This window comes from Notechis scutatus, chromosome 7 (genome assembly GCF_049901735.1).
Source record: "Notechis scutatus isolate UNSWTSFEM ecotype Mainland chromosome 7, rNotScu1.2, whole genome shotgun sequence".
NCBI classification, from domain to species: Eukaryota; Metazoa; Chordata; class Lepidosauria; order Squamata; family Elapidae; genus Notechis; species Notechis scutatus.
Genome location: NC_142015.1, coordinates 21,131,761 through 21,156,461, shown reverse-complemented (window position 1 = coordinate 21,156,461; position 24,701 = coordinate 21,131,761). Strand labels below are relative to the sequence as shown.

The 24,701-nt window shown below is 39.6% G+C and overlaps 1 protein-coding gene across 2 annotated transcripts in view; it reads left to right on the top strand.

Moving 5' to 3' along the window:
* LOC113419307 (opioid-binding protein/cell adhesion molecule homolog) overlaps positions 1 to 24,701 on the top strand; it is a 775,668-nt gene that overhangs the window by 733,298 nt on the left and 17,669 nt on the right. For both annotated transcript variants that reach the window (XM_026678591.2, XM_087970096.1), the window contains one exon: positions 22,661 to 22,795. In XM_026678591.2, the coding sequence (XP_026534376.1) occupies positions 22,661 to 22,795 (135 nt within the window). The remainder of the gene's footprint in view (positions 1 to 22,660; positions 22,796 to 24,701) is intronic.

The window sequence follows — 24,701 nt, the reverse complement described above, 5'->3', positions numbered from 1 at the left end:
GGTCAGAAGTTTGCAAAAGGGGATCACATGACCCCAGGACACTGCGACCGTCGTAAATATGAATCAATTGCCAAGCAGCTAAATTTTGTGTCAGCGTTCCAGCAACCCTCCATTCCGCCCAGTAACTCCGAGACAGACATCTTCTCAAAGCTTCCTTTTTATTTGGATAGTAACTCATCACATCACATGGCCCAATCACCATCCATCCCAAGTTAAGACTTCCTCTCACTTATGCACAACACAACCTGACTTTGAATCAGAAAAAGAATGTTATTATGTCTAACTAGATATACTCCAATAAATTTCCCCACGCACACACTTTCCCAAGCTCAGATGTTGCAGTGTGGGAGCATCTGATCTCAATATGGCTTCCAAAGCTGCCATTTTGATCATGTGACCATGGGGATGCTAAGTGTGAAAAATAGTCATAAGTCACTTTTTTTCAGTGCCGTTGTAACTTTAGATGGTCAGTAAACAATGATGTATACATAACCTGTACAGATATATTGAGATATATTGAGGACTATCCTGTATAACTTTTCTGGATTATTTGGTAATATGAAACCGTATTAAGAAAATCAATAATTTTAACCTGATCTGTATGGTTGATACTTTTAGACCTTGTGAGGGGTTTAAAAAAAAGAAGAAGGCAGAAAATCCAGGCCCCAAATGTTAATGTTAATGACTGATAATGACTATGTGCTTGTAGAGATATTTTCATCACTTAGCCTGCTTTCTTTTCACTTCTATAATGGGATCTACAGTCAGTTATTTCTGATTATTCTCTTTCTTTACAAATGGCAGTTCACAGTTTGTGAGCATGGCTGACCTTTTTAAATACAGGTACTCTGAGTCAACTTTTATTTACTTAAGTAATTGCGGAAGAATGGAGCTTTTGAAAGATAAGTTCATTTTTCCATTGTGCTTTTCTATTTGGGAGCTAAAAAGGAGGGGAACAATGTATTATGTGTAAATGTTTGGATAAGCAAATGCTTTCTACAGTATATCTGAAAAAAAATCACATGAAACAAACATATGGCAAAAATCTTATGATAACAAGAATAAATGGTATATGAGAAATTGCATAGGAACATATAGTCTAAATATTTATATATATGTTCTATAGATATATTGACTTATATTGATTGTCACAAGTTTTGGTCAAGTATTCTGCCATCTTAGATAGACTAAGAATTTAGTTTGAGATCTTTTCCATGTGAACAAGTTTCCCTCTAGTTTAAAAACTAAAAACAGATCCCCTACTGCATTGGAGTCCAATAATTGGGCAATTACATGATTGCTAGCCTATAGCGATAGACTTATATACTGCTTCATACTGCTTTATAGCCCCTTCTAAGTGGTTTTACAGAGTCAGCCTCTTGCCCCCAATAATTTGAGTCCTCATTTTACCGACCTCGGAAGGATGGAAGGCTGAGTCAACCTTGAGCCAGTCAGGATCGAACTATAGACAGTGGTGGGAAATGCTGAAATTACATTTTTGTTTTTGATAGAAGACAATGTTTGTAGCTCAGGGTTGAACTGGGGGGGGGTCCTTGGTGCTCTCTGAGCTTGGTAGTTTTCTTGCAGTCACTTCATGACCCAAACTAGGTAACATCATCAGTGCTAGTAAGTAGGGCTTGTTTGTAAACTAGTTTGTTTATAAACTATTGTGGTAAACCATGTTCTAGGGCCATCTGCAGGGTACTGTCAAAAAATCAAGTTGGCGGCTGCAGTGGACTGATTGAAACTTGGCCCATCTTCTACATGTATCCCACACATAATACACCTAAAACATGGCAGCACCTTGATTGTGCCTATATGACCACCATATTGTCTTTTTATTACATTCTTCAGACACTCCCATCACACGCCCACCTTCATTTACCTATAGATAAGCATCTAATAGTAAGAAGAATATGGAAACACTTGGCTTGTGGTGGTAATTATAACAATGAGGGAAAACTAGTCAAATCTATTGGTAGAAGAACCCAGCAGCAAGGAGAAAAATGTGAGTGAATTTTTTTTCCATTCTCATGATTAAATGTTTCCATCACAGATGAAATATTGAAAAAGCAAATGCAAATTAGGTGAAGGAAAGTGAATTAAAGGGTCTTGGGTAATAGGAAGGAAGCGAGGTCTCCAGGTGATTCTCGTTTGACTGTTGTGTGACTGTTTTGTATTTCTGGGGTTTTTCCATCCGGGACCTCTCTTCTTCACCAAGATCTTCTGGTGGCCTATATCTCCATAATCTGTATGCATGTTGCAGTAGCTGAAGAGGCTGATGAATAATCCATCTTCAGAGTTACTTCAGGTGTTTCTGGTGGAATATCAATCTTTGTGGCTCAGCATGGAATCACTCATGCATCTCATTGGGTTGGCACAAAGCCTTGGCTGCTGATAATGATTTGTTCAATGAATTGTGATGAAAGATGAGGACAGGTTGAGACTTCAACAAAGAGAGAGAGAGAGACTGCTTGCTTCTCAGTGAGGAGCGAGAACTCCTTAGTGACTAATGATTTGAAATTTAAGCTTGTATGCTCAGAGAGTTGGAAAGAAAGCCGGTCCAAGGATTACTCTGTTCCCAGTAGTACTTGGGAACATTGAAAGTCTCCTGCAAATGCACCAACTCATTGGAGCCTCAAGCCGAATAACCTCAAAACTGACTGGTAGGACTCTCCAGAATTTCAGACACGAACCCCTACTCCCTCTCCCAAAGCTAGAGGAAGCAGGAATTGGAACTAAGAACTTTAGCATGCAAGCAAAAAAACAAAACAAAACCCCACAATATTTAAATAGGTTTTTGCTTCTCTCAACCCATGATCTCCTCAGAGTTAGGAAAAGTAAGGAAACCAGATTTTGATTAATGCTAGGTTGAAGATTTCTTATAATTTGTTAGATTTAAAGTTTCCTTTCTAGGCGCTAATTATAGCATCTCCCCAAGAAGATAGCTGAATTGAGATAGAGACTGAGAGAGACTTACCCAGAACCACCTAGAATGCATAGGTTGATGTTTATTTGAATGGGGCTTTCCCTGTTTTTCACATTTTTGTAACCACTACTATACCATACTATAGTTCCTCAACTCTCTTTCTCGCTTTAGTTTTTGCACTGGTCATTAGTCATATAAAATTCTGTTCCATTCTACTACTCCATGCAGGCATTTGTGAAATATGAGAAACCCTTGATTTTAATGGATCTGGAGTTTGCAAACTTGGGATTTAATTGACAAAATCTTATGGATGTGGCTTTTGTGCAGTTTTCAGGCAGTAGCAAATTTTGTACCAACAATAGACAAATTTCATATTGGGCAAATCAATGTGGACAATGTTTGGTTTTATGCAAAACATGTATTTGCTGTTATTACTGAAGTTGACTTTCTTCTGTAGGAATGTCTTGTCACATCCCCCAAAATAATATTTACCGTTTAACAGACATTAATACCCTCCATGACTCCATTAATTTCAAATTTATGGCAGAGGCAAGGATTAGAATAACAGGTAAATTCAATGCTCTTAAAAAATAATATGTTGTGATTAGCAAGAAATGGAGGACAGGGGGCCCTGGTGTGCTTTAGTCCATGGGGCTGCAAAGAGCTGAATCTTAGCAACTGAACAACAACAATATTGTGATTAGACTTTTCACATCTTTTGCTTTTATTCCACAAAGATATTAAACAAACCTGGCAAAAATATATTTATTCGTAGCTATAATATAGTGTTAACAGAATGTGAGGCTGCAGGGCTGGCAATAAAATTTGCTAATTAAAAAAATATTTTTTTCAATCAATGTATGTCTAAAGAAGAGGTTCTTTGAAATCCAAATTGTTGATGTGTTGCAGTGTTGTTCTCCATTCAGAAGATTTGCACGATGCCTTTCTGAGCCAAAATGTCTAAGGTGATTTCTCGCAAAAATGTGCCGTTTGAAAAATGGCTAAATTAGGATTTGTACACACCATGATATACTACCATTCAAGAAAAGTGACCATTCTTATAAGAGAAATGAATGTACAATCTGTGCAAGCATTTTTAAGGAGCTGTCTGCCTTGTTTGCGTTCAGCGTATTCTGTGATATGCACAAAAATATAGGCAGAGTTTTCATCAAATTCAAGTTGCCATCTTGATTTTTTGGGATGGAAGGTTCAAAAGATTGAATTATCCAAAAAAGGATAAAATATACATTTTTATCTTGTTTCTGCACGTCTTAGGAAACCTGAATCTCAGCTTAAGAGCAGCTCAGCGCAAGAACAGAATAAAAAGCCCAGAGGAAAGGAATTTTCCTTATCCCTAACTTTACTGAGTTGGAGTTTACTTTATTGATTAGCCCTTGGGCCATATCAAAGTGCAGAGTTCCAGACACAAATTATTTCTAAAATCTGATAAAAACAATTTTAAAATGGAATTGGATAAAATGCAATTTAAAATGAAATTGGAATAAAATACAGTTTAAAATGAAATTGGGATAAAATACAATAATTTAATATATAGATAAATCAAATATGACAAAATTGTATTTCGGTGTCACCCCTACATCCTGCCCCAATCTGGCCCACATATGCCAATCTCAACTGAACCATTTTGCTTAAGTACTGTGCTGTGTTAAATGTTATTTTCAGATTCTGGCCACACATAAGGTAAGTTGTTTTGATACAGGGATCCCAATGGGTCATTCTTTTGTTATATAGACCAAGGTATCAGTCTTTCACCCTTTTATACAAGCAACAATTAAACAGGATGTGTTCTCCCTAACTTTACTGAATATTGGCATATCTGGGTTTCCCTCCCCTTTTCTGCAATTAATTCGATTGAACCTTTCTTTTCCTCTCCCCCACTTGTGTCTCTGCTTCCTTCTTAACTTTCTTTCTACAATGTCATTTGGAATTCCACGAAGTTAATATCTGATTAGTAAATACGACGATGAAAGATTTTTAGCTGCAGAGAAGCTGCCACTTACCAGTCGGCAGTGACTGAAAAATTAGGTTCAGCTCAGTAATAATTGATGAAAATGGGCTCCTTTCTTTCTGCCTCTGATTTGCTTTGAAGTTTTGACTTAATAATGTAAACATCACTTGTTTTCTCTGGGAGGTGAATTGCCTTCTGATTTGTGAAGTGCCCAGGCCTGGGTCCCTTTGTCTCAATTGTCTTTGCCTCTACAAGGTGTGATGCAAAGGAGGGAAGAAATATTTCCCTGCCTGAAACGGACTTTGGGAAGGTAAGCCAGAAGGGGAAACTTTGAGATTTAATGGCAATGCTGAGTTATGCTTTCGTGGGAAATGATCTCCGATGGAAAATAGAGTTATTGGAAGCATTATTTGGAATGATCTGACACCAGGGGATTGCAACGTAAACTAGTTAGCAGAATGGAGGTGAAGGGAGAGAGAAGTTTCCACCATCTCCATCTCTTTCCAGGTACTACTTTCTCCATAAGTCTGTTCCTTGAACAGATGAAATTATTATTATTGGTTGCATAGTCAGCCACATGTTGAGACTGGATTTGGAATTTTGAGCCACTTAGCAAGTCCTTCCCAAGGACCCAAAATAGACAGAGGTTGTTGTTTTATGGTGTTAAATGTGTGATTGCAGGAGTTAAGCTGTGCAGAGTAAAGCTGCCTTTTGTAATTGATTAATTTGGTCAATGGCAGTGGTGTTCAATTGGAACTCCAAATGTTTTGGGATTGCACCCAAGGCCATCCAGGGGTGGTATTCAGCAGGTTCTGACCAATTCTGGAGAACTGGTAGTGGAAATTTTGAGTACTTCGGAGAACCAGCAAATATCTCCACTGACTGGAGATTTTACAGTATTCTTCCCCTGCCACACCCACCAAGCCACGCCCACAGAACTGGTAGTAAAAAATTTGAATCCTACCACTGCACCAATCATTTTTAGTATTACCTTTGCTGTCCTTAGCCTCTGTTGTCCTACTTCTATTTGCAGATTTACTTTGTGGTTTTCTCCAGTTCTTTTCTCTCTTCTGCTGCCTCCAGGTATTCTGACTTCTACCAACCATTTTTTTTTCTTCCTTATTAACAATTAAGTCTAGGGCAGTGGTTCCCAAACTTTTTTTCGCCCCGCACCCCTAAAGAAATTTCACTCGAACCTCGCACCCCCTGAAATTTAGACTTTAGGAACTACTGAACGCATTAAATATATGGTAGGATTGAATCTTTTCAGCTATGTATGTGACGGCCACTAAATAACGATACTTAACTCTAAAATGAAAACAAAGTTAATCCATTGCATAATAAATAAAAATGCCAACATATAGCCAATATCCTATTATTTACCTGGACTTTTCTCGCACCCCCTGGAATATCGTCTCGCACCCAGAGGGGGTGCGAGCACCCCAGGTTGGGAACCCCTGATCTAGGGTGTTGGTGCATGCTTGTCTGTTTGAATTCTAAAGTTCCCTGAGCATTTTAGCTTCTTCGTGCTCTATTATTCTCTTATTTTGTGGTCCCACCAGTTCTTGCTTACAGGCAAATGGAATTTCTTGCAGATCTTCCAATGCAACATTATTGCTGCTGTTGTTTGTAGTCAATCTGTGGAATCTTCTTTCAGTAACTAAGTAGGATGTGTACACTGTTTCTTTGCAGAGTGGGCATTTTCTATCTTTTCAATTATGACTTTATATGCAATTGTACTATTGTTTGTTTGTTTTTTAAAAAAAATAAACATCTCTCAACGTCTCTGGTCAGTTCACAATGATAAAAAAAATTACAGTACATCAATATAACAAGATGGCAAGCAAGATGTAATGAAGGATCTTACTGTTCCTTGCTGAAGGCCTGGGTGAAGAGCTAGGTCCTTCCTCACAACTCTTCTAAAAAAGTGGAGGAAATCAGGATTTCAGGGAGATGTCATCCTGATGAACCTCATTCCATTCCTTCTGGTTTAGTCTCCCTTTAATTCCATGCCTATACCCTCCTGTTTGGAATACTATAGCAAACCTTCCCAAAAAGAATAAGTGGCAACTCTAACTTTCCCACCAGCATTACATCCCTAATAAAAGGGGCACAATGTCTTCGCGGTTACAGATGCTGAGCTTATCAGCCAGAAAGGTTCGAGACCTGAGAGACACACGGCGGGGTGAGCTCCCATAATTTGCCTCAGCTCTGGCTGACCTAACAATTTGAAAGCATGCAAATGTGAGTAGATAAAAAAGAACCCAACCTTTCAGTGGGAAAGTAACTGTCAAACTCTGGACTGGTGTTTGCCATACCAGGGGAGGGACCCCAGCACAGAAGGTGGTTGGTGGAAAGACCTTTCTATCAGAGGCTGCAAGTGGCAAGCAACGCAGAGCTGAGAAACAGCTGATCCTGACTGAAGTTAGGCTGGCCGACAATCAGCTGATCGAGTCTGACGGTAGCCCAACAATCAGCTGATCGGCCCTGCTGGATGGTTGGCTGCTCCAGTGGGCAGAAGGACATGGCTCTAGCCTTCAAAGGGCGCTGGGAGATGGAAGCTCCCAGTGCTAACTATATTCCTTTTTTTTCTAATTGATGGAACTCACTGTGTACTGGCTGAATAAGCCCTTTTGGAACCAGTGGCATCCTGATTGTGGTTTAGGTCTAGAGCTCAGACCTTTGAGAGGTACTTTGAGCATAACAGCATTCTGTGCACCTTGATGTACAGTCATGCTAGTTACATGACCACAGAAGGGTCTTGGAACAATGCTGGCTCCCTTAGCTAAGAAACACAGATGAGCACTGCCCCCTAGAATCAAACATGACTGGACAGGGGAAATCTTCGCCTTTCTACGCTGGTGGGCTGCTTTCAGCATTGCAAACTTGGTTGATCAGTAAGATCACTCAATAAGACTATATACAGCCCCTGGTTGCCATATGATCATTTGCTTGAACACTGGCTTCTCTAAGGCAGCATCTACATCTGGAATGCTCTCTTGCATTCAGCATGTAAGGAAATTACTCTTATATCCTGTAGGCATCTGGCTCTTTTAACGAGGCCTCTCTTTCATGAATGTTGGATGAATCATTTCTGCCTTCCATCCACAGCTCTGTGATTTTGTTTCCTTTAAAATGTGGTGGTAATATATATATTAGGGTAAATCACCTTCAGAAGCACTTGTACATAGGAAATATACTACATCAAGGAATAATAGATCACTAAAATAAGGTAGTCTGCAGGCAGGTTGTGATTACAGTGTTTTTTTTAAATATATATATCTGAGTGTCTAATTTAGCCCAGACTCATATGTGACTTCTTAGTAGGGTAGATGGATACCACATTGTACAGAGTTTTCTCCCCGTCATATATTCCAGGCTGTAGAATAGGGTCCTTGGTGAAATTTGGTTTTTCAATTCTTCTCCTGCTTTCTGGAGAAAAGGGCATCTATTGTACAATTTTATTCATTCTTGATTTACTTCAATGGTGAGAACAATTAACCAGTGGAATGGCTTTCCTTCAGACGTTGTGGGTGCTCAATCGCTGGAGACTTTTTAAGAAGAGCCTGGAGAGGCACTTGTCTGAAATGGTAGAGGGTCTTCTGCTCAAGCAGGAGGTTGGACTGGATAACCTCCAAGGTCCCTTCCACCTCTTCTATTCCATGTTCTGTGTTTTACCACTTAACGTGCTGGGGATCTGTTGATGGTTTGTTAAAAGTCTTGGTGCTAAACAGTGAGATTAAACCTTAGGAATGCCTTATTAATATTCCTTCTTGAAACTGTTGGAAGAAAAACCCATCTAGTTCAGTTCCAAGTGGAGAGAAAGACACCGGACGCATGGAGGGTGATGGGAAAGATGGTTTAATGGAGCAGAACCATCAAACACAGGATCCTGGTACATCTGACCGCATGGAGTGGAGAGTGAGGGTTATTTATACCCTCTCTTGGACCTTGTCCTTGAGCTTCCTGTTCCTGTGGCAAGAGCATGTATTCTATTGGTTGCTGTTAGACTCCCATGGGGCTATGCAGGGGTCATAGCTGATTTTGTAGGTTATCTGAGTCAAGCTTGGTTGAAGCTTGGGCTGATGCAATGAAAGGGCTTGTTGTGCAGTCCCTATTGTGGCTGAATGGCTTTTCCCTGAAGAATAATCCCATCATCCTGGAGCTGAATGTCTTTTGTTTTGTAGATAGGCTGCCCTAATCTTTCTTAATGGTCACCAAATATCTGCTGGGGCAGGGAGGTTCTGTCTCCCTTAAGATTTCCATTTCTCTTTAAGAGGAAATATACTATTCTGCCTTTTTAAATATTTCTCAAGATATTTCATTCTTCTAGGAGGGACGACTTCCCTCAAAACCTTCATGCTATGTCACATCACAGCCTTGAAAAGTAGAAGAGGTTGATTCCTCCCAGGCACTTCCCGTTTTCTTTTTTTTCTCCGTGGCATCCCTGGAGCTCCGGTTAAGAAAAGCCTCCATTCCCAAATAGGAAATGGCTTTAGGAAATATACTCAGGAATTAGTGTGTCAAGAAAGCTAAGTAAAGTTGAGGAAGGCTGACAACAGTGAGCAAAACTCGATGGGCGCAATAGAATTTGGCAGGACAAGGGCTCCTAAAGGAGGGTGGACTGCAGGAAAGAAAGGCAGAAAGAAATCAGCCCAAGAGTGGTGCGTGACGTCAGAGAGGCCACAATAATAAGGGGTTAAGGGAGACGAGGAAGAGACAATATTGGCAAGCTGCCTTGAAAGACCTACCTTCCACCTTTCTGAGCCAATGCACACTCTAAGCCTTATGAGCACAGATCCTCAAGAGACTTGCTTCTTTACTCATAAAAAGGTGTATTGGGGCACTTCAGCTGAATCTCTTCTTGAAGAAAATCTCCCACCACCCCCAAAAAAGACTGTGTAAAGCCATTTCTAATGATCACACATGAAAAGGTCTGAAATGGTCTGCTTCAGTAAAGAATGTGACTTAAGTTTCTAAGTTATACCTGGGGAGATTCGATTCAATTCAATTCGATTCTGTTCTGTTCTGTTCTATTCTACTTTCTATTCTATTCCATCCCATCTCATTCTTCATTCTTCATTCCAATTTCTATTCTATTCTATTCTATTCTATTCTATTCTATTCTATTCTATTCTATTCTATTCTATTCTATTCTATTCTACTCTACTCTACTCTACTCTACTCTACTCTACTCTACTCTACTCTATTCTATTCTATTCCATCATATCCCATCCCATCCCTTTCTATTTCTATTCTCTATTCTATTCATTTTATATTTTATTTTATTTTACTTTATTTTATTATTTCCTTTCATCATTATCATCATCATCATCATCATCATCATCATCATCGTTGTTGTTGTTGTTGTTGTTGTTGTTGTTTTATTTTTCTTCCTTTCCCCTAGGCCCTTGTATAAAATTCCAGAGGGGTATGTTGGCATGAGAGGAAGACTCACTCTGGAATCCCAGGACACCATATTGTTTTTCTTCCAGCTCTACCAGAGCAGCTAACTTTTCCTGCATGGAGACCCAGAAGCCAATGTTTTTGATACCAATAGATCTAAGGTGACACTCTCGATCGCCATGTAGCAAATGGACTTCTTGACGTGTCCATGGTTAATGTTAAGGATTGTGCCAATAAAGGAGATTCTTTGTAGCTCAGGGTTGAAATGAGGGGTCCTTGGTGTTCTCTGAGCTTGGCTGTTTCCTTGCAGATGTTTCGTGACCCAAACTAGGTCACATCCTCATTTGCTGCTAATGTTGATAGCACTGATGATGTTACCTAGTTCAGGTCACAAAACGTTTGCCAGGAAACAGCCAAGCTCAGAGAGCACCAAGGACCCCTGAAAGTGATTGCATTCTGCTCTAAGTCTAGGGCAGAAAGGATCAAAGGTTAGGCTCTTCAGAGTTTTATACAAAGGGCCGAATGAAACGAGAGCAGATGAAAGAGTCTTCTGAATTGGTAATCTCTCTCCAATAGAAAGCAAGGGCTGTTCTTTCAGAGGAGGTGGCAGTTTGGGGAGAGAATCACTCTGGAGTGTTCTAATGAACTGTGAAATGAACATCGTGTCAGTTGCCGAGGCAGATGGGCCCAGGCCATTGCAATTGCGATGAGGTTGGTTTTGCCTGGGAGCCATCACAGGTAATTTAAAGATATTAACGAATGCCGTTAATTAGCTTAACAGCATCACTAGTCCTAATGCACAGCCAGATAAATAATTCCTGCTGTGTCAAAACTTCTCTTACAGACTCTGCAGGATTGCTGGGAGAAAGAATTGGTGCACTCACCACTGGAGGACTTACTGCAATGCTCTTTGTGTGTGTGGGGGGGGGGTTGTCTTTATCGCAATCCTTGTCCTACTCAAAGGACACAGCTTCCTCTGCCAGAGGAACAGAAAGAACAATCCACCTGGATTCTCCTTCCCTTCATCTTGAAAACCAAAGGCTTAATTAACCTTCGTCCTCTCTGATCTTGTATCCCATTCATTCTCACCCGGAGAAGTAGATATAGCAGATTCTTCCAAAGGTGATAATATAGGCATGCTGGAGGGCGAGGCAGGAGGGAGGAGGAGGAGGAGGAGGAGGAGAGGAGGAGGAGGAGGAGGAGGAGGAGGAGGAGGAGGAGGAGGAGGAGGAAGTCGGGAGGTTATTCAGGGATATCATGGGCCATGTCTCTCCACATCTTCCAATCTTGCGCTACTTCTTAGCAATAGCACTTAGACTTATATACCTCTTCATACTACTTTCCAGTCCTCTCTAAACAGTTTATAGAGTCAACATCTTGCCCCAACCATCTGGGTCCTCATTTCACCGACCTCGGAAGGATGGAAGTCTGAGTCAACTTTGAGCCATTGAGAATTGAACTGCCGAGTTGCAGGCAGCCGGCAGTCAGCAGAAATAGCCTGCAGTTCTGCATTCTAACCACTGCACCAAGATGGTTCTTCTTAAGAGTTTTTCAATGCTTTGGCTGGTATCAACATTGATGGTGTCCATCCCTCGAACTAGTTCATATCTTGTGAATGGCAAATGTATGGAAGTTACATTAATAAAAGGGCAGAATTCCCCACTAAGTTCCCCCTGTGCCTGTGAGTGTTCCCCATTTAGACCAAGCATAAAATGAAGGGGTCTCCTGCTGTGGTGTAACCCAATAAGATTGTGGTCCTAAGCTGCTTTTTTGGAAAATCAGGAGGTTTCTTTGCATTTAATACATGTGAGGGATTGTGTCCATGAAGGGGGAAATGGTGTGATGGACTACAGTGAAGCAGCCTTTTCCCAGAAAGGAGGGAGCACATGCCAAGGAGAGGGGAGAGACAACAGGCAGCACAGTGTAAAGCTGGATAGGAGACAAAGTAGAGAAAGTAGAGTAGAATAGAAAATGGAATAGGAATAGGAATAGGAATAGGAATAGGAATAGGAATAGAGTAGAGTAGAGTAGAGTAGAGTAGAGTAGAGTAGAGTAGAGTAGAGTAGAGTAGAGTAGAGAAGAGTAGAAAATAGAATAGAATAGAATAGAATAGAATAGAATAGAATAGAATAGAATAGAATAGAATAGAATAGAATAGAATAGAATAGAATAGAATAGAATAGAATAGAATAGATATTGGAATGTAGAGTAGAACAGAATAGAATAGAATAAATATTGGATTGTAGAGTCTAATGGAATAGAATAGAGTAGAATAGAATAGAGTAGAGTAGAGTAGAGTAGAATAGAATAGAATAGAATAGAATAGAATAGAATAGAATAGAATAGAATAGAATAGAATAGAATAGAATAGATATTGGAATGTAGAGTAGAACATAATAGAATAGAATAAATATTGGATTGTAGAGTCTAATGGAATAGAATAGAGTAGAATAGAATAGAGTAGAGTAGAGTAGAGTAGAGTAGAGTAGAGTAGAATAGAATAGAATAGAATAGAATAGAATAGAATAGAATAGAATAGAATAGAATAGAATAGAATAGAGCTGGAAGGGACTTTGGAGGTCTTCTAGTCCAGCCCCCTGCTCAAGCAAGAGATCCTATCCCATTTCAGATAAGTGGCTGTCCAGTCTCTTCTTAAAAGCCTCCAGTGATGAAGCAGCCACAATTTCTGGAGGCCAGCTGTTCCACTGGTTAATTGTCCCTGCTGTTAGGAAGTTTCTCCTTAATTCCAGGTTGCTTTTCTCTTTGATTAGTTTCCAACCATTGTTTCTTGTCCTGCCCTCTGGTGCTTTGGGGAATAATTTGACCCTCCCAATAAATAAATAAAAAATGAAATAAAAATAGCCACTCCCTGGACTCTCCCAGGGTCTGTCTGTTAGGGTGAGAATAAGGTAAGGTTTAGTCTTGCAAGATTCTGTTTATTTGGTGTGAGCAAAGAATGAACCACACTTTGGCTGGACTGTTGTACATCATACTTAGGTTGGGCCCGACATCGCATCAAAATAAAGCAACACATTTATTACACTTGTCATTATTTTGGCACTATGTATCCTAGACTGCACCTCTCAATAAGGGAGAAGATGTATTGCTTTGCTGTACAGATGATTGCTGTACAAGCGGCCTCCAGGTTTATTTGTGTCTGTCTGTTATTCTTTCATTGTTTTACAGTGGAGCAGATGGCCTCTATTAAATGATAGTTAATTTCAGTGCATCCTGTGTGAGATGTTAGTTTTGCTCCGGGTGAGACATCTGAGATTGTACCATCACAGCTGCTTGCTCTCCTCTTCTCTGACCTCAGAGAGACAATCCAAGGAATCTCAACATCCCTGGAATAGCATCCAAGGGGCCATAATAGCACTTGGTCGCTACTAAGAGTTGGGATGGTTCTGAACCAATCCATTTTGAATGCAGCCAACGAAGCAACAGGCTCTTAAATATATAACTTTTGAAGAGTTCTTATAAATAGACTTTTGATGGTAGCCAGTGGGAGGACCTGCTAAGCGAAACTAGATTTTTTTTTATTAAAAAAAAAAAAAAAGTTCCGCAAATGCTTATTTTTACAAAGCTGAAATCCTCAAAGTGACTTTCTCAGGTTTATCCTTGAGCAGAAGTTACCTGAAAATTTGAAGGAAGATCACAAGAGATTCTGCATTTGTTTGAGGAGTTCTGATAACACGATTTCCTGAAGGAGTGTATTCCTTGAAGATACAAGCAGTGGGATTCCAGGCAGTTCCAAGGCAGATCTCTGCTGGACATCTCAAATGTTCTGATGTTCAGTCAGAACCAAAGAAACTTCTTCAATGAGAAGCAAACTATCTTCCTCAAGGAAAAACAAAGTCCAGTTATAAGTCTGTAGAGATTCTTAGTCGTCCAGGTCATGCTGTTTACAAAGAATATAAATCTTTCCATTCCCTACTATCCTGTCAGAGTTGAAGAAGCTTCTTGGATGTGAAATAACACTGTTTACTTACTCTTTCAATTGATTTTTGGAGTAAAGACCAGGGGTGTTCAACCTTGGCAACTATACAACTTATATCCCAAAGATGTAATTTTTTTCAAGAGACAACTGGACTTTCTTTTTTCTTCTTTTGAAGACGTTTTGCTTCTCATCCAAGAAGCCTCTTCAGCAATGACAGAATAGTGGGAATAGTTGTCAGAGCTGAAGAAGCTTCCTGGATGAGAAGCAAAATGTCTTCAAAAGAAAAAAGAAAGTCCAGTTGCCACCTGAAAAAGGACCTTTGGGATAACCATGACCTGGATGACTGAGAATCTCTACAGACCTTTAGCTACACAATTTGAGATGAACACCCTTTGAATGGTATGGGAATAGGAATGGATTCCCAGAGGGAAAAAAATGCAGACTACAGAAACCAGGAGCACCACTCAGATGACCCAGATAAACCTCCAAGTGCATGAACAACCTTCTAAAAGGAGGCAAATGACCAGATGTCTGCAAGGAGTATAATTCCTTCCATTCCCCACCATCTAATCAGTGCTTGAAGAAGCTTCTTGGGTGAGAAGCAAAACGTCTTCAGAAAAACAACAACAAGAAGATAGTCCAGTTGCCTCCTGAAAAAACACCTTTGAGACAACAATAACCTGAATGACTGAGAATCTCCATAGACATCTCCAGTGGAAAAATGCAGTTGGCGACTAAACATATCCTCTTCAATCAGCTGATACTGTCATGACCTGCCACAGCAACTGATACATAGGCTGCCCTGATTCCAGCATCCAATGATTGATGCCTGCTATCCATCACCTCCCCTCCTTCGGAAAGTCACCATTTGTATCCACTCTAGATGCTTATCTCACAAGTGGAGCAAGCAGAGCTTATCTTTTTTTTTTCCTTGGCCCCTTCCATGTTAAAAAGAAATCATCTCTGTTATTTACTTATTTCTGTCACCGGGCTCGTCAAATCTATTTCCTTATACTTCCAATTATCTTTTATAGAGATCAGCTGGAGGATAGGACGACCCACGATGACCTCAGGATTATTGGATTCATTACAGAGGAGGTTCCTTTGCAAAGCAGGCCCAGCATTCACCCTCTTCGTAGGTTTCCACCCCTTGTTATTTTTGCCATCTTCACCGTTTCAGACTCAAACGGCTTCTTCTCCCTTCCTGCTCTGAGTCACTGGTGCTTTATCGTCTCTGTCCCGCTGCTTATTTCTTCAAGGCAGAAAAAGTCCTCCTGCACTTCGTGCAATCACTTTCTCGCCGCCTAGAAATATTTAACATTTCTAAAATGAGGAGGAATATTTATGAGGCTCACACAACAAAATCGGGAGACTGTTATTTTTGCTTGTGTGAGCTGGTTACCCCCCTCTACATGGGGGTAGCTACCACCAGCCTAACAAATTCTCCCACTTTTATTTTTTTTTTCCCCAGTGCATATTTATTCCATTTCACGGGGGTGGGGGGATTTGGTTCTGGAAATTGTTTGTGGAAACAATTTCTGAGTTCTGCTCAGGGAGGATTCTGCCCTAGAGATGCCAAACAACAACAATATCGGCAACAACCACCATTGGAAAAACTGCCCACTCTGCAAGGGTCTCGTTCTTCTGGTTTCATTCATTTTTTTAATCTTGCATGTAGCAATAACAATAGCACTTGGACTTATGTACCATTTCACAGAGCTTTACAGCCCTCTCTAAGCAATTTACAGAGGCAGCCTATTGCCCGCAACTAATTGAGTCCTCATTTTACCCACCTTGGAAGGATGGAAGGCTGAGTCAACCTTAAGCCAGTCAGGATCGAATTCCTGGCAATTGGCAGAATTACCCTGCAATACTGCATTCTAACCACAGGGAGGGAAGGAAAAGAGCACTTAGCACTTAGACTTATATACTGCTTCACGGTGCTTTCCAGCCCTCACTAAGCAGTTTTACAGAGTCAGCCTCTTGCCCCCAACAATCTGGGTCCTCATTTTACCCACCTCGGAAGGACGGAAGGCTGAGTCAACCTTCAGCCTGCTGAGATTCAAACTGCCAAATTGCAGGCAGCCGGCAGTGAGCAGAACCAGCCTGCAATACTGCATTCTAACCACTGCGCCACCGCAGCTCATGTAGGTCGTTATTGGATTAGACATAAAAATATTAGATTAGATTAGACATAAAAACAAATAATGTAGGACATTGTTCGTTTTTAACATTTACACGCATTTGTAAATGATGTCTGAAAGGTGATGAAAATCTGGCTGGTCTCCCTTGGCCCTGAGGCAGGATGATGGGTGAAGCCTTATAAATGGTTTATGTTGTCTCATCTAGTTGTTTATAGGTGTAGTTCAAGTGTTGAGTCATTCTGACATTTTATTACGTAAGGCTCCTGAGTCGGGTGGAATCGAGCAGCCTTTAAATCTATGTAAACAAATAATTTAATAATCTATGCAAACAACTTAGTGCAGATTGTCTTTACCCCATGGTCACGTGATCAAAATTCAGCTGCTTGGTAACTGATTCATATTTATAATAGTTGCAGTGTGCTGGGGTCAGGTGATCAACTTTTGCGACCTTTTGACAAGGAAAAGTCATCAGATAAGCTAAATTTACTTAACAACTAAATGGAGATATTAAAAAAGAAAAAAAAAATCCAAAGTCAGTGACAAGGTATTTCCATAATGTTGCCCAATAAAACAATATGGATGAAAGCTGCAGGAGATGAGTTTGATTCAAAAATTAATTGCCTTTATTTTTTTTTTAACCAATAATAGGTAAGGTTATGGATTCCCTGTTTCAGAGCAAGAGTGGGCTTCTGGTGGTATGAACCATTCTAGTTTCATCCAAGTTGGTATCCACAACAGATAAGCTTTGCAAAAGGCTGGAACAGAAAAAGTTCCAGCCTTTTGCAAAGTTTATCTTTTGTGTGACCTCTATATTAAAGTTTATATGTTGTATGACCTCTATATTTATTTATTTATTTTGTCAAGCGATTGTAAGATAAAAGGTATAAGTATAACATAGTTATGAATACATGAAATGGATACATATGAGAAAAATAAAAAGAAACAATAGGACAGGGACAGTAGGCACGGTGCGCTTATGCACACACCCCCTCTTAGGAAAGGGGTGAAGTCAATAGTAGATAGTCTAAGGTTATAGTTTTTGGGGTTTGGGGAAGAAACCACAGAGTCAGATAGAATATTCCAGACATTGACCACTCTGTTGCTGAAGTCATATTTCCTGCAATCAAGTTTGGTGCAGTTTACCTTGAGTTTGTATCTATTGTGTGCTCCTGTATTGTTATGGTTAAAGCTGAAGTATTCATTGACAGGTAGGACATTGCACTGTATGATTTTATATACTATACTTAGATCTGACCGAAGGCGACGTAGTTCTAGGTTTTCTAGGTCTAGAATTTCGAGTCTGGTGGCATAAGGTATTCTGCAAAGAGTAGAGGAGTGGAGAACTCTTCTTGTGAAATATTTCTGGACTTTCTCCACTGTATTAATATCAGATACGTAATGCAGGTTCCAGGCTGATGTGCTGTATTCAAGTATTGGTCTAGCAAATGTTTTGTATGCTCTAGTTAGTAGTGTGATATTACCAGAGAAAAAGCTATGTAGGATTAGGTTAACTTTAGGTTAAACTTTCAGAATCAGAATAGAGCTAGAAGGGACCTTGGAGGTCTTCTAGTCCAACCCCCTGCTCCAGCAGGAGATGCTATGTCATTTCAGACCAGTGACCATCTAGTCTCTTCTTAAAAACCTCCAGTGATGGAGCGCCCATGATTTCTGAAGGCAAGCTGTTCCACTGGTTAATTGTTCTCACTGTTAGGAAGTTTCTCCTTAATTCTACACTTCTTTCCTTGATTAGTTTCCATCCATTGTTTCTTACCTTGCTCTCTGTGCCTTGGAGAATAAGTTGACCCCCTCTTCTTTGGGGCAGCCCCTCAAATACTGGAATACTGCTATCATGTCACCCCTAATTCTTCTTTTCTTTAGACAAGCCAAACCCAAATCCTGTAGCTGTTCTTCATATGTTTTAGTCTCCAGGCCTTTGATCATCTTAGTTGCTCTTCTCTGCACTTTTTGCAAAGTCAACATCTTTTTTTGTAATCTAGTGACCAAAACTGGGTGCGGTATTACCAAGGCTTGATGAAGTAATGCTAATTTTGATTCTGTACCTCTGTTTATACAACCAAGGGTTGTGTTAGCTTTTTTTTGGCTGCCAACGCATCCTGCTGGCTCATGTTTAAGTGATCGTCCATGAGGACTCCAAAGTCCCTCTCAGAGTTACTGGTTTTGAGACAGGTTTCTCCTGATTTGTACCATACTTCAAGTTCTATATAAACTGTATCAGGGAAGCAGGGTTTTTGTTCTTTTTTTTTTTTTCAAACCAAGTAGAATGAAAGAAACCTCAGACTGGTAGCACCTGAGCAATACTTGTGTGAGCTGCAGTCCGGCATCCTTTTGTTACTGGCAAAAGCTCTGTGGGATGACAGATCTGAACCAGCAGGAAATGGTGTCAAGCATCGTTGTAAAAACTGCTTCTCCAATCGCTGTGCTCTGTTTGGAGCAGCAGGGGTTACTGTTCCCCTTTTTCATACGTCGGCCTTTTTGGAGAAGAATGGGCAAGGTTTTACACCTGTGTTCCTGCATTTTCCTGGGAGCTGAGAGCTGCAAATTGACTGGTTAACCAGTGTTGGTACAGCGGGAGAACCCGTGAAAATTTCAGGCCAGGTTGCAAGGAATTGTTCAAAGGACAGCCAAGAAAAGAAAGCAAATGCTAAAAACTTTTGACATCCATTGTTTAGCTCTTGGTGGGTTTATTTCTGGGTAAGGCTTATCTATTGCAAAAGTACACTCGTTTAGGTGACGTGTCCAACAACTACAACCTCCGAGGGTCTCTAAGGGACAGGAAAAAGATATCTGTGACAATGTATTTTGCCCAAGACTGTCTCCAATCTTACAGAAACAATTTAATCCCTTCTGTTGCCCTAGGGCTAAATCAGAGAACATAGATTTGCAGGCTCAGTTTATTAAGCTTGTGAATCTGAATATTCTAGTTTCCTAGGTGTTTAGCTATCAGGCATATGTAACACTAGTTTTGTTGATTCCTTGCAGTAGAAGAGGGAAAAAAAATCATTGAGTGTTTGGTAGGTCCATCGTTTCCATCAACTGTCATTCAGGATAAAACAACCTGTTTCATTTTCAGAAATAACACATTGAGTTGTGAGTTGTAACCATCACAACCAGTAGAATAATCACAATGAAGGTTGCTGTTCTTTGGGTCATTTGGTTGTTAATCAGCAAGGGCAGTTTCCTTTGGCTGCAACAAAAAGATGTTTACTTTTTAAAAAGACATTTTAATCCCAGTGTTGTTTTATAGCAAGAAAAAAAAATGAATCTTTTCTTTCTAAAAAGGAGTTATTTTTGTTGAATTTTTCAATATCCAAACACATTAAATAGCCTTTTGCATACATGCATATTTCTTTAAAGAAAAACCAAAAAGTAATCATGTAGAGTATTTGACTAACTAAAAACAGCAACCGAAAATTTGGTTGGAAGCCCTAAATCCATTTCCAATGTTATCTGTTAAATCATCCATAAATCTTAAATATCCTGCACTTGGTAAACTTGAACCAAGCTTTCTCAAAAGCTTTCCTCCCTGGAAAATATCTGAGTTTTTTCCCCCCATAAAAGCAAATATATTTTATGACCTCTTTTTGCAAATACGTTCAAAGTTTGCATATTTCTCTTCCACATCATGACCATCTTAACAGCAGAGAATGTAAAATAATGGGGAAATTGTCAAGAAGAGGGGGGGAAATAAGCAAACTCTCCCGATTCCAGAGAATCTGCTGAATAATTTATCATACCCATGAACCACATGGGTGAAATGCCATTTAGTCCACCCAGAAATGATTGACAGTTGGCCCTACCTAAAAACACACCATTCTGTTAAGATAGGCTCTTTTTATTGTTGTTTTAGCTATATATGAAAAAGAAAGAAAAGTAGAAATGGGAAATTAGGGGAAGGAAAAAGAGAGGGGGAAAGAAAATGTAAAGTATAAGGAAAAAGATGAAAAAAAGTGTTGACTTCCAACTCTCTTTATCACAATATAAAAAGAGTATTTTTCCCTGTAAGTTCAAAGAATTTGAAAGAATACAGTGAATCTTGTTAATATAAATGGTGATAGTTTACAAAGATTGTTAAGTGCAAATAGAAATATGTACTATTTCCACAGCAAAGAAGAGAAAGCAGAAATGGTTAAATCGATCATTTTATTCAAAGAGGAGAATATATTTAAGCATATTGTTCATTTGGATATCACTTCGGAATATTGTGCTTGTGATGAAATGAAACTTTGACTTTGGTTCTGTCAATTACATAGATTTGTCATCGTAAAAATGGCTAGTTATATACTAACATGTAAAACAGTGGGAGAATTTAATTTTTTTTTACTACCGGTTCTGTGGGTGTGGCCTGGTGGGCGTGGCAGGGGAAGGATACTGTAAAATCTCCAGTTAGAGGCGGGATTTGCCGGTTCTTCAAACTACTCAAAATTTCCGCTACAGGTTCTCCAGAGCTGGTCAGAATCTGCTGAATACCACCTCTAGTTTAAAAGCAAAAAATGTTGAGGCTGGAGAGTTTTAAATCACACCGTTCAGACTGCAAAAATGGAAGAGAACCAGAGTCAAAGACATCGTTTTTCAAATATTAGAACATTAAAATAGAATAGAGTCCAACTTATACCATCTTGGACAAGTGACTGTCTAGACTCTTCTTTTTTTTTTTTTTTTTTTTTGAACAAATTTTATTAATTTTTAAAGACATACAAAACATAAATACACAGAAACACAAAACATAAAAGCATAAAAAAATCTCTTTTCTGAAAGTTGCTTAGTCCCGGGTTAAAACTCTTGATACAGACACAAATTCAAATTCATATTCATTTTACATACCATTCCATATCTTGTTAGCATTTTCAATTTTCTATATAACTTCTCCTCCCTTTTAAATTTTCTCAATTTTATTTTATTTATCTCCTCTCAATTCGAATCATAATATTTATTATTCTTTGTTCTATTTCCAGCTATCCATTTATCTTTCTTCTTTGAAAAAAACTTCTCCTGTACACTAAACGGAGTATGATGCCTTTATCTCTTTCCCCTATATTTATAATACTTAATATAAAACACATAACTTACATTGGGATTCTGTCTGGTACGTTCTAAAATTATACAGTATTATCAAAACCAATACAAATCTATTCATTAATATTGATATTCATTTGTATCTTAAACATTTAGCACATTACTTTTCAGTTAAATCACATACTTTTATGGGAGCACCTATTTTCCATAGTTATTATACTGTCTAGACTCTTCTTAAAAGCCTCCAGTGATGAAGCAACCACAATTTCTGAAGGCAACTTCTGTTCCACTGGTTAATTATCCTCACTGTTCGGAAGTTCCTCTTCATTCCAGGTTGCTTCTCTCCTTGATTAGTTTCCATCTATTGTTTCTTGTCCTGCCCTTTGATGCTTTGGAGAATAATTTGAGCCCCTTTTCTTTGTGGCAGCCTGTGATGACCCAGGGTGGGATACAAAATAACCACAGTCACAAAAAACAGGTGAAGCCTCTTTTATTCCTTCACTTCGCTTCCAAGCTCCAAATATCCTTGACTGGAGACATTAAAAAAAAAAAAAAAAAAAACTGCCACACAAGCAGTTACAAGAAGGAGGAAATGCCATTTAATTTATAAAGAGTAAAAAACAACACAAACCAGGCAAGATGAGGGCTTGAAGATGTCCACAGATATCAGAACACACACTGGGAAGAATGCCAAATTCAGAGAGGAACAATAAACTAGAAATATTTCATGCTTTGTTTCCAGCACTCGCCCGTACGCATGTCCGTCCTCTTATCTAGTTGTCATGGCTGCAACTCATGAAGAGAATCAAGGCCCTCTCCTCTACAGTAGACCATGTCTCTCCCTTATCCTCTCCTCCCTGCATGCCCTAGGATGGAGAGGGGATGGGCCTGATTCTTCCTCTGACTGCCCAGCCAGCCTCTGCCCTTCCCCAGCCTCCTCCACAACCTCTGGAGCCACACCTCCACTCCCTGTCGGCTGTTCCTCCTCTTCCTCAGTCAGTCTCCACCAGGGGCATGACACAACCCCTCCAATACTGGAACACTGGTACCCTGTCACCCCTAATTCTTCTTTCCTCTAGACTAGCCAGACCCAGATCCTACAGCCATTCTTCAGAAATTTTAATCTCCAGGCCTTTGATCATCTTAATTGCTCTTCTCTGAACTTTTTCCAAAGTCTCAACCTCTTTCTTTGTAGTCTTTTTTTTAATCTTCTCTGTATTTCTTTCCCTTTTCTGTTCTAGGTCAGGGATTTATAAGCGATGATGAGTACTTGGAAATCACAGGCATCACAAGAGAACAATCTGGTGAATATGAATGCACCGCGGTCAATGATGTGGCAGCACCCGATATTCGGAGGGTGAAAGTGACTGTCAACTGTAAGTGAACCTCCATGCATAGTCATTTTCCACAGAGTCATGGATTTTCTAAAGAGCATTTTCAAGCATGATGCATGTGTATCTTTACATTGTTTACAATGATTGGGTAAGGCCATTTCTCAACTTTGGTCACGTGAAGTTATGTGGACTTCCAAGTCCGCACATCTTCAAGCCACTATGGCTGAGAAATACTGGTGTAAGAAATGCTACTCAAATTATAGCAATAGCAGTTAGACTTATATACCACTTCACAGTGCGTTACAACCCTCTCTAAATGGTTTAGACAGTCAGTATATTGTCCTCAAACAATCTGGGTCCTCGTTTTACCCACCTCGGAAGGATGGAAGGCTGAGGCAACCTTGAGCCTGGTGAGATGTGAACTGCCAAATTGCAGTCAGCTGGCAGTCAGCAGAAGTAGCCTGCAGTACTGCATTCTAACCACTGCACCATGGGAAGATTTCAGAGCTTGCCTAAAGCTGCTGTGGAAAATCTCAGACTGCAAGACCCACTGTTCCCATTGTGTTTTCAGTGAGACTTATCCCAAATCTAAACCATGGCATTAGGCTGACATTGGTAAACTGTGATTTTTTTTCCCACTCTTATCATCTGGATCCTATATTAGCCTTCCACTCCTGAATTCCAAGCTAACATGGAAGGGTGGGCTTAAATTTTATTCCTGAAACAGAGGCAGTTGGGTTCACATCAACAAGCCCACAATAAACAAGATGATTTTCTGATAGAAAACTAGAGACTGGTTGAGTTCATATGACGTGCTAAACTTTGAACACGGCTTAGCACCGTGAAAACCAAATGATTATGGACTGTAAATAACGGTTTACAACTAAGTGGAATATATGTGAACCTAGTAAATTTCTTTCCAGCTTCTACACAATGCTAAAACAAAAAAAGAAATAATAGTGGTACACATAAAATATTAGTGACTTACATTAGATATGATTAATTTGGCAGTGGTTTCACTAGGAGTGTCCCAAGCATATTTAAACCAGCCTGCCATTCATTCATTAGATCAGGGATCTCCAACCTTGGTGACTGTAAGACTTGTGGACTCCAATTCCCAGAATTCCCTAGTCAACATGTTTGGCTGAGGAATTCTGGAAGTTGAAGTCCACAAGTCTTAAAGTTTCCAAGTTTGGAGAGGACATGTTTCAAAGCAAAGCAAAGCAATGTCATCATTTGAAAGCTATTGATTAGTATGTAAGCTTGCTTTACCACTGATATTAATATTTCCCAAGACACTTCTGGATCTTTCTTGACTTGAAGGCTGGATTACCATCATCTCTGATCTTGTTTAATTGCACTTTGATCAGCCTTTTTTAAAATATGCATCTCACTCTAAAATGTGGACTTCTTTCATAGCAAGTCAGATGATTCTCTGTACCCTTTCTCTGACTTCCTTCTCCATTCCTCATCAATTCCATATCATTTTTTTCAGGTATCGGGTGTGAAAACAAAGATGCTATGCATGCAGAAACATGTTCTGCCTTTTAGCTATATTAGAACAATTAGCAAAATAACATTCTTGTTCCACCAAATTCATAAATCCTATTAGAACAACACTTCTAGGATCTAAGCTATAGGTGTGCCATCTAGCTATATAATTCTTAAAAATTAATAGCTTGACATTTTCTATCTATTATCCCCCAAAAATAAAATAGCCCATCTCTACTGCAGCAGCTGGGAGAATACTTGGTAAGAGATTGTTGTCTTCTCTTAACTTCTTAACTTTCTTCTGAAGAGAAATTCAAAATTAAAACACAGTGGGAGAGAAATTCTGCTGATGCTTAACCATGCACGCATGACAGATTAAGAAATCTCCACCTTTCAGGAGAAACACACGGAAGTCTATTTCTGCCAAGCTGACATAAGAACATAACATACTTAGGTT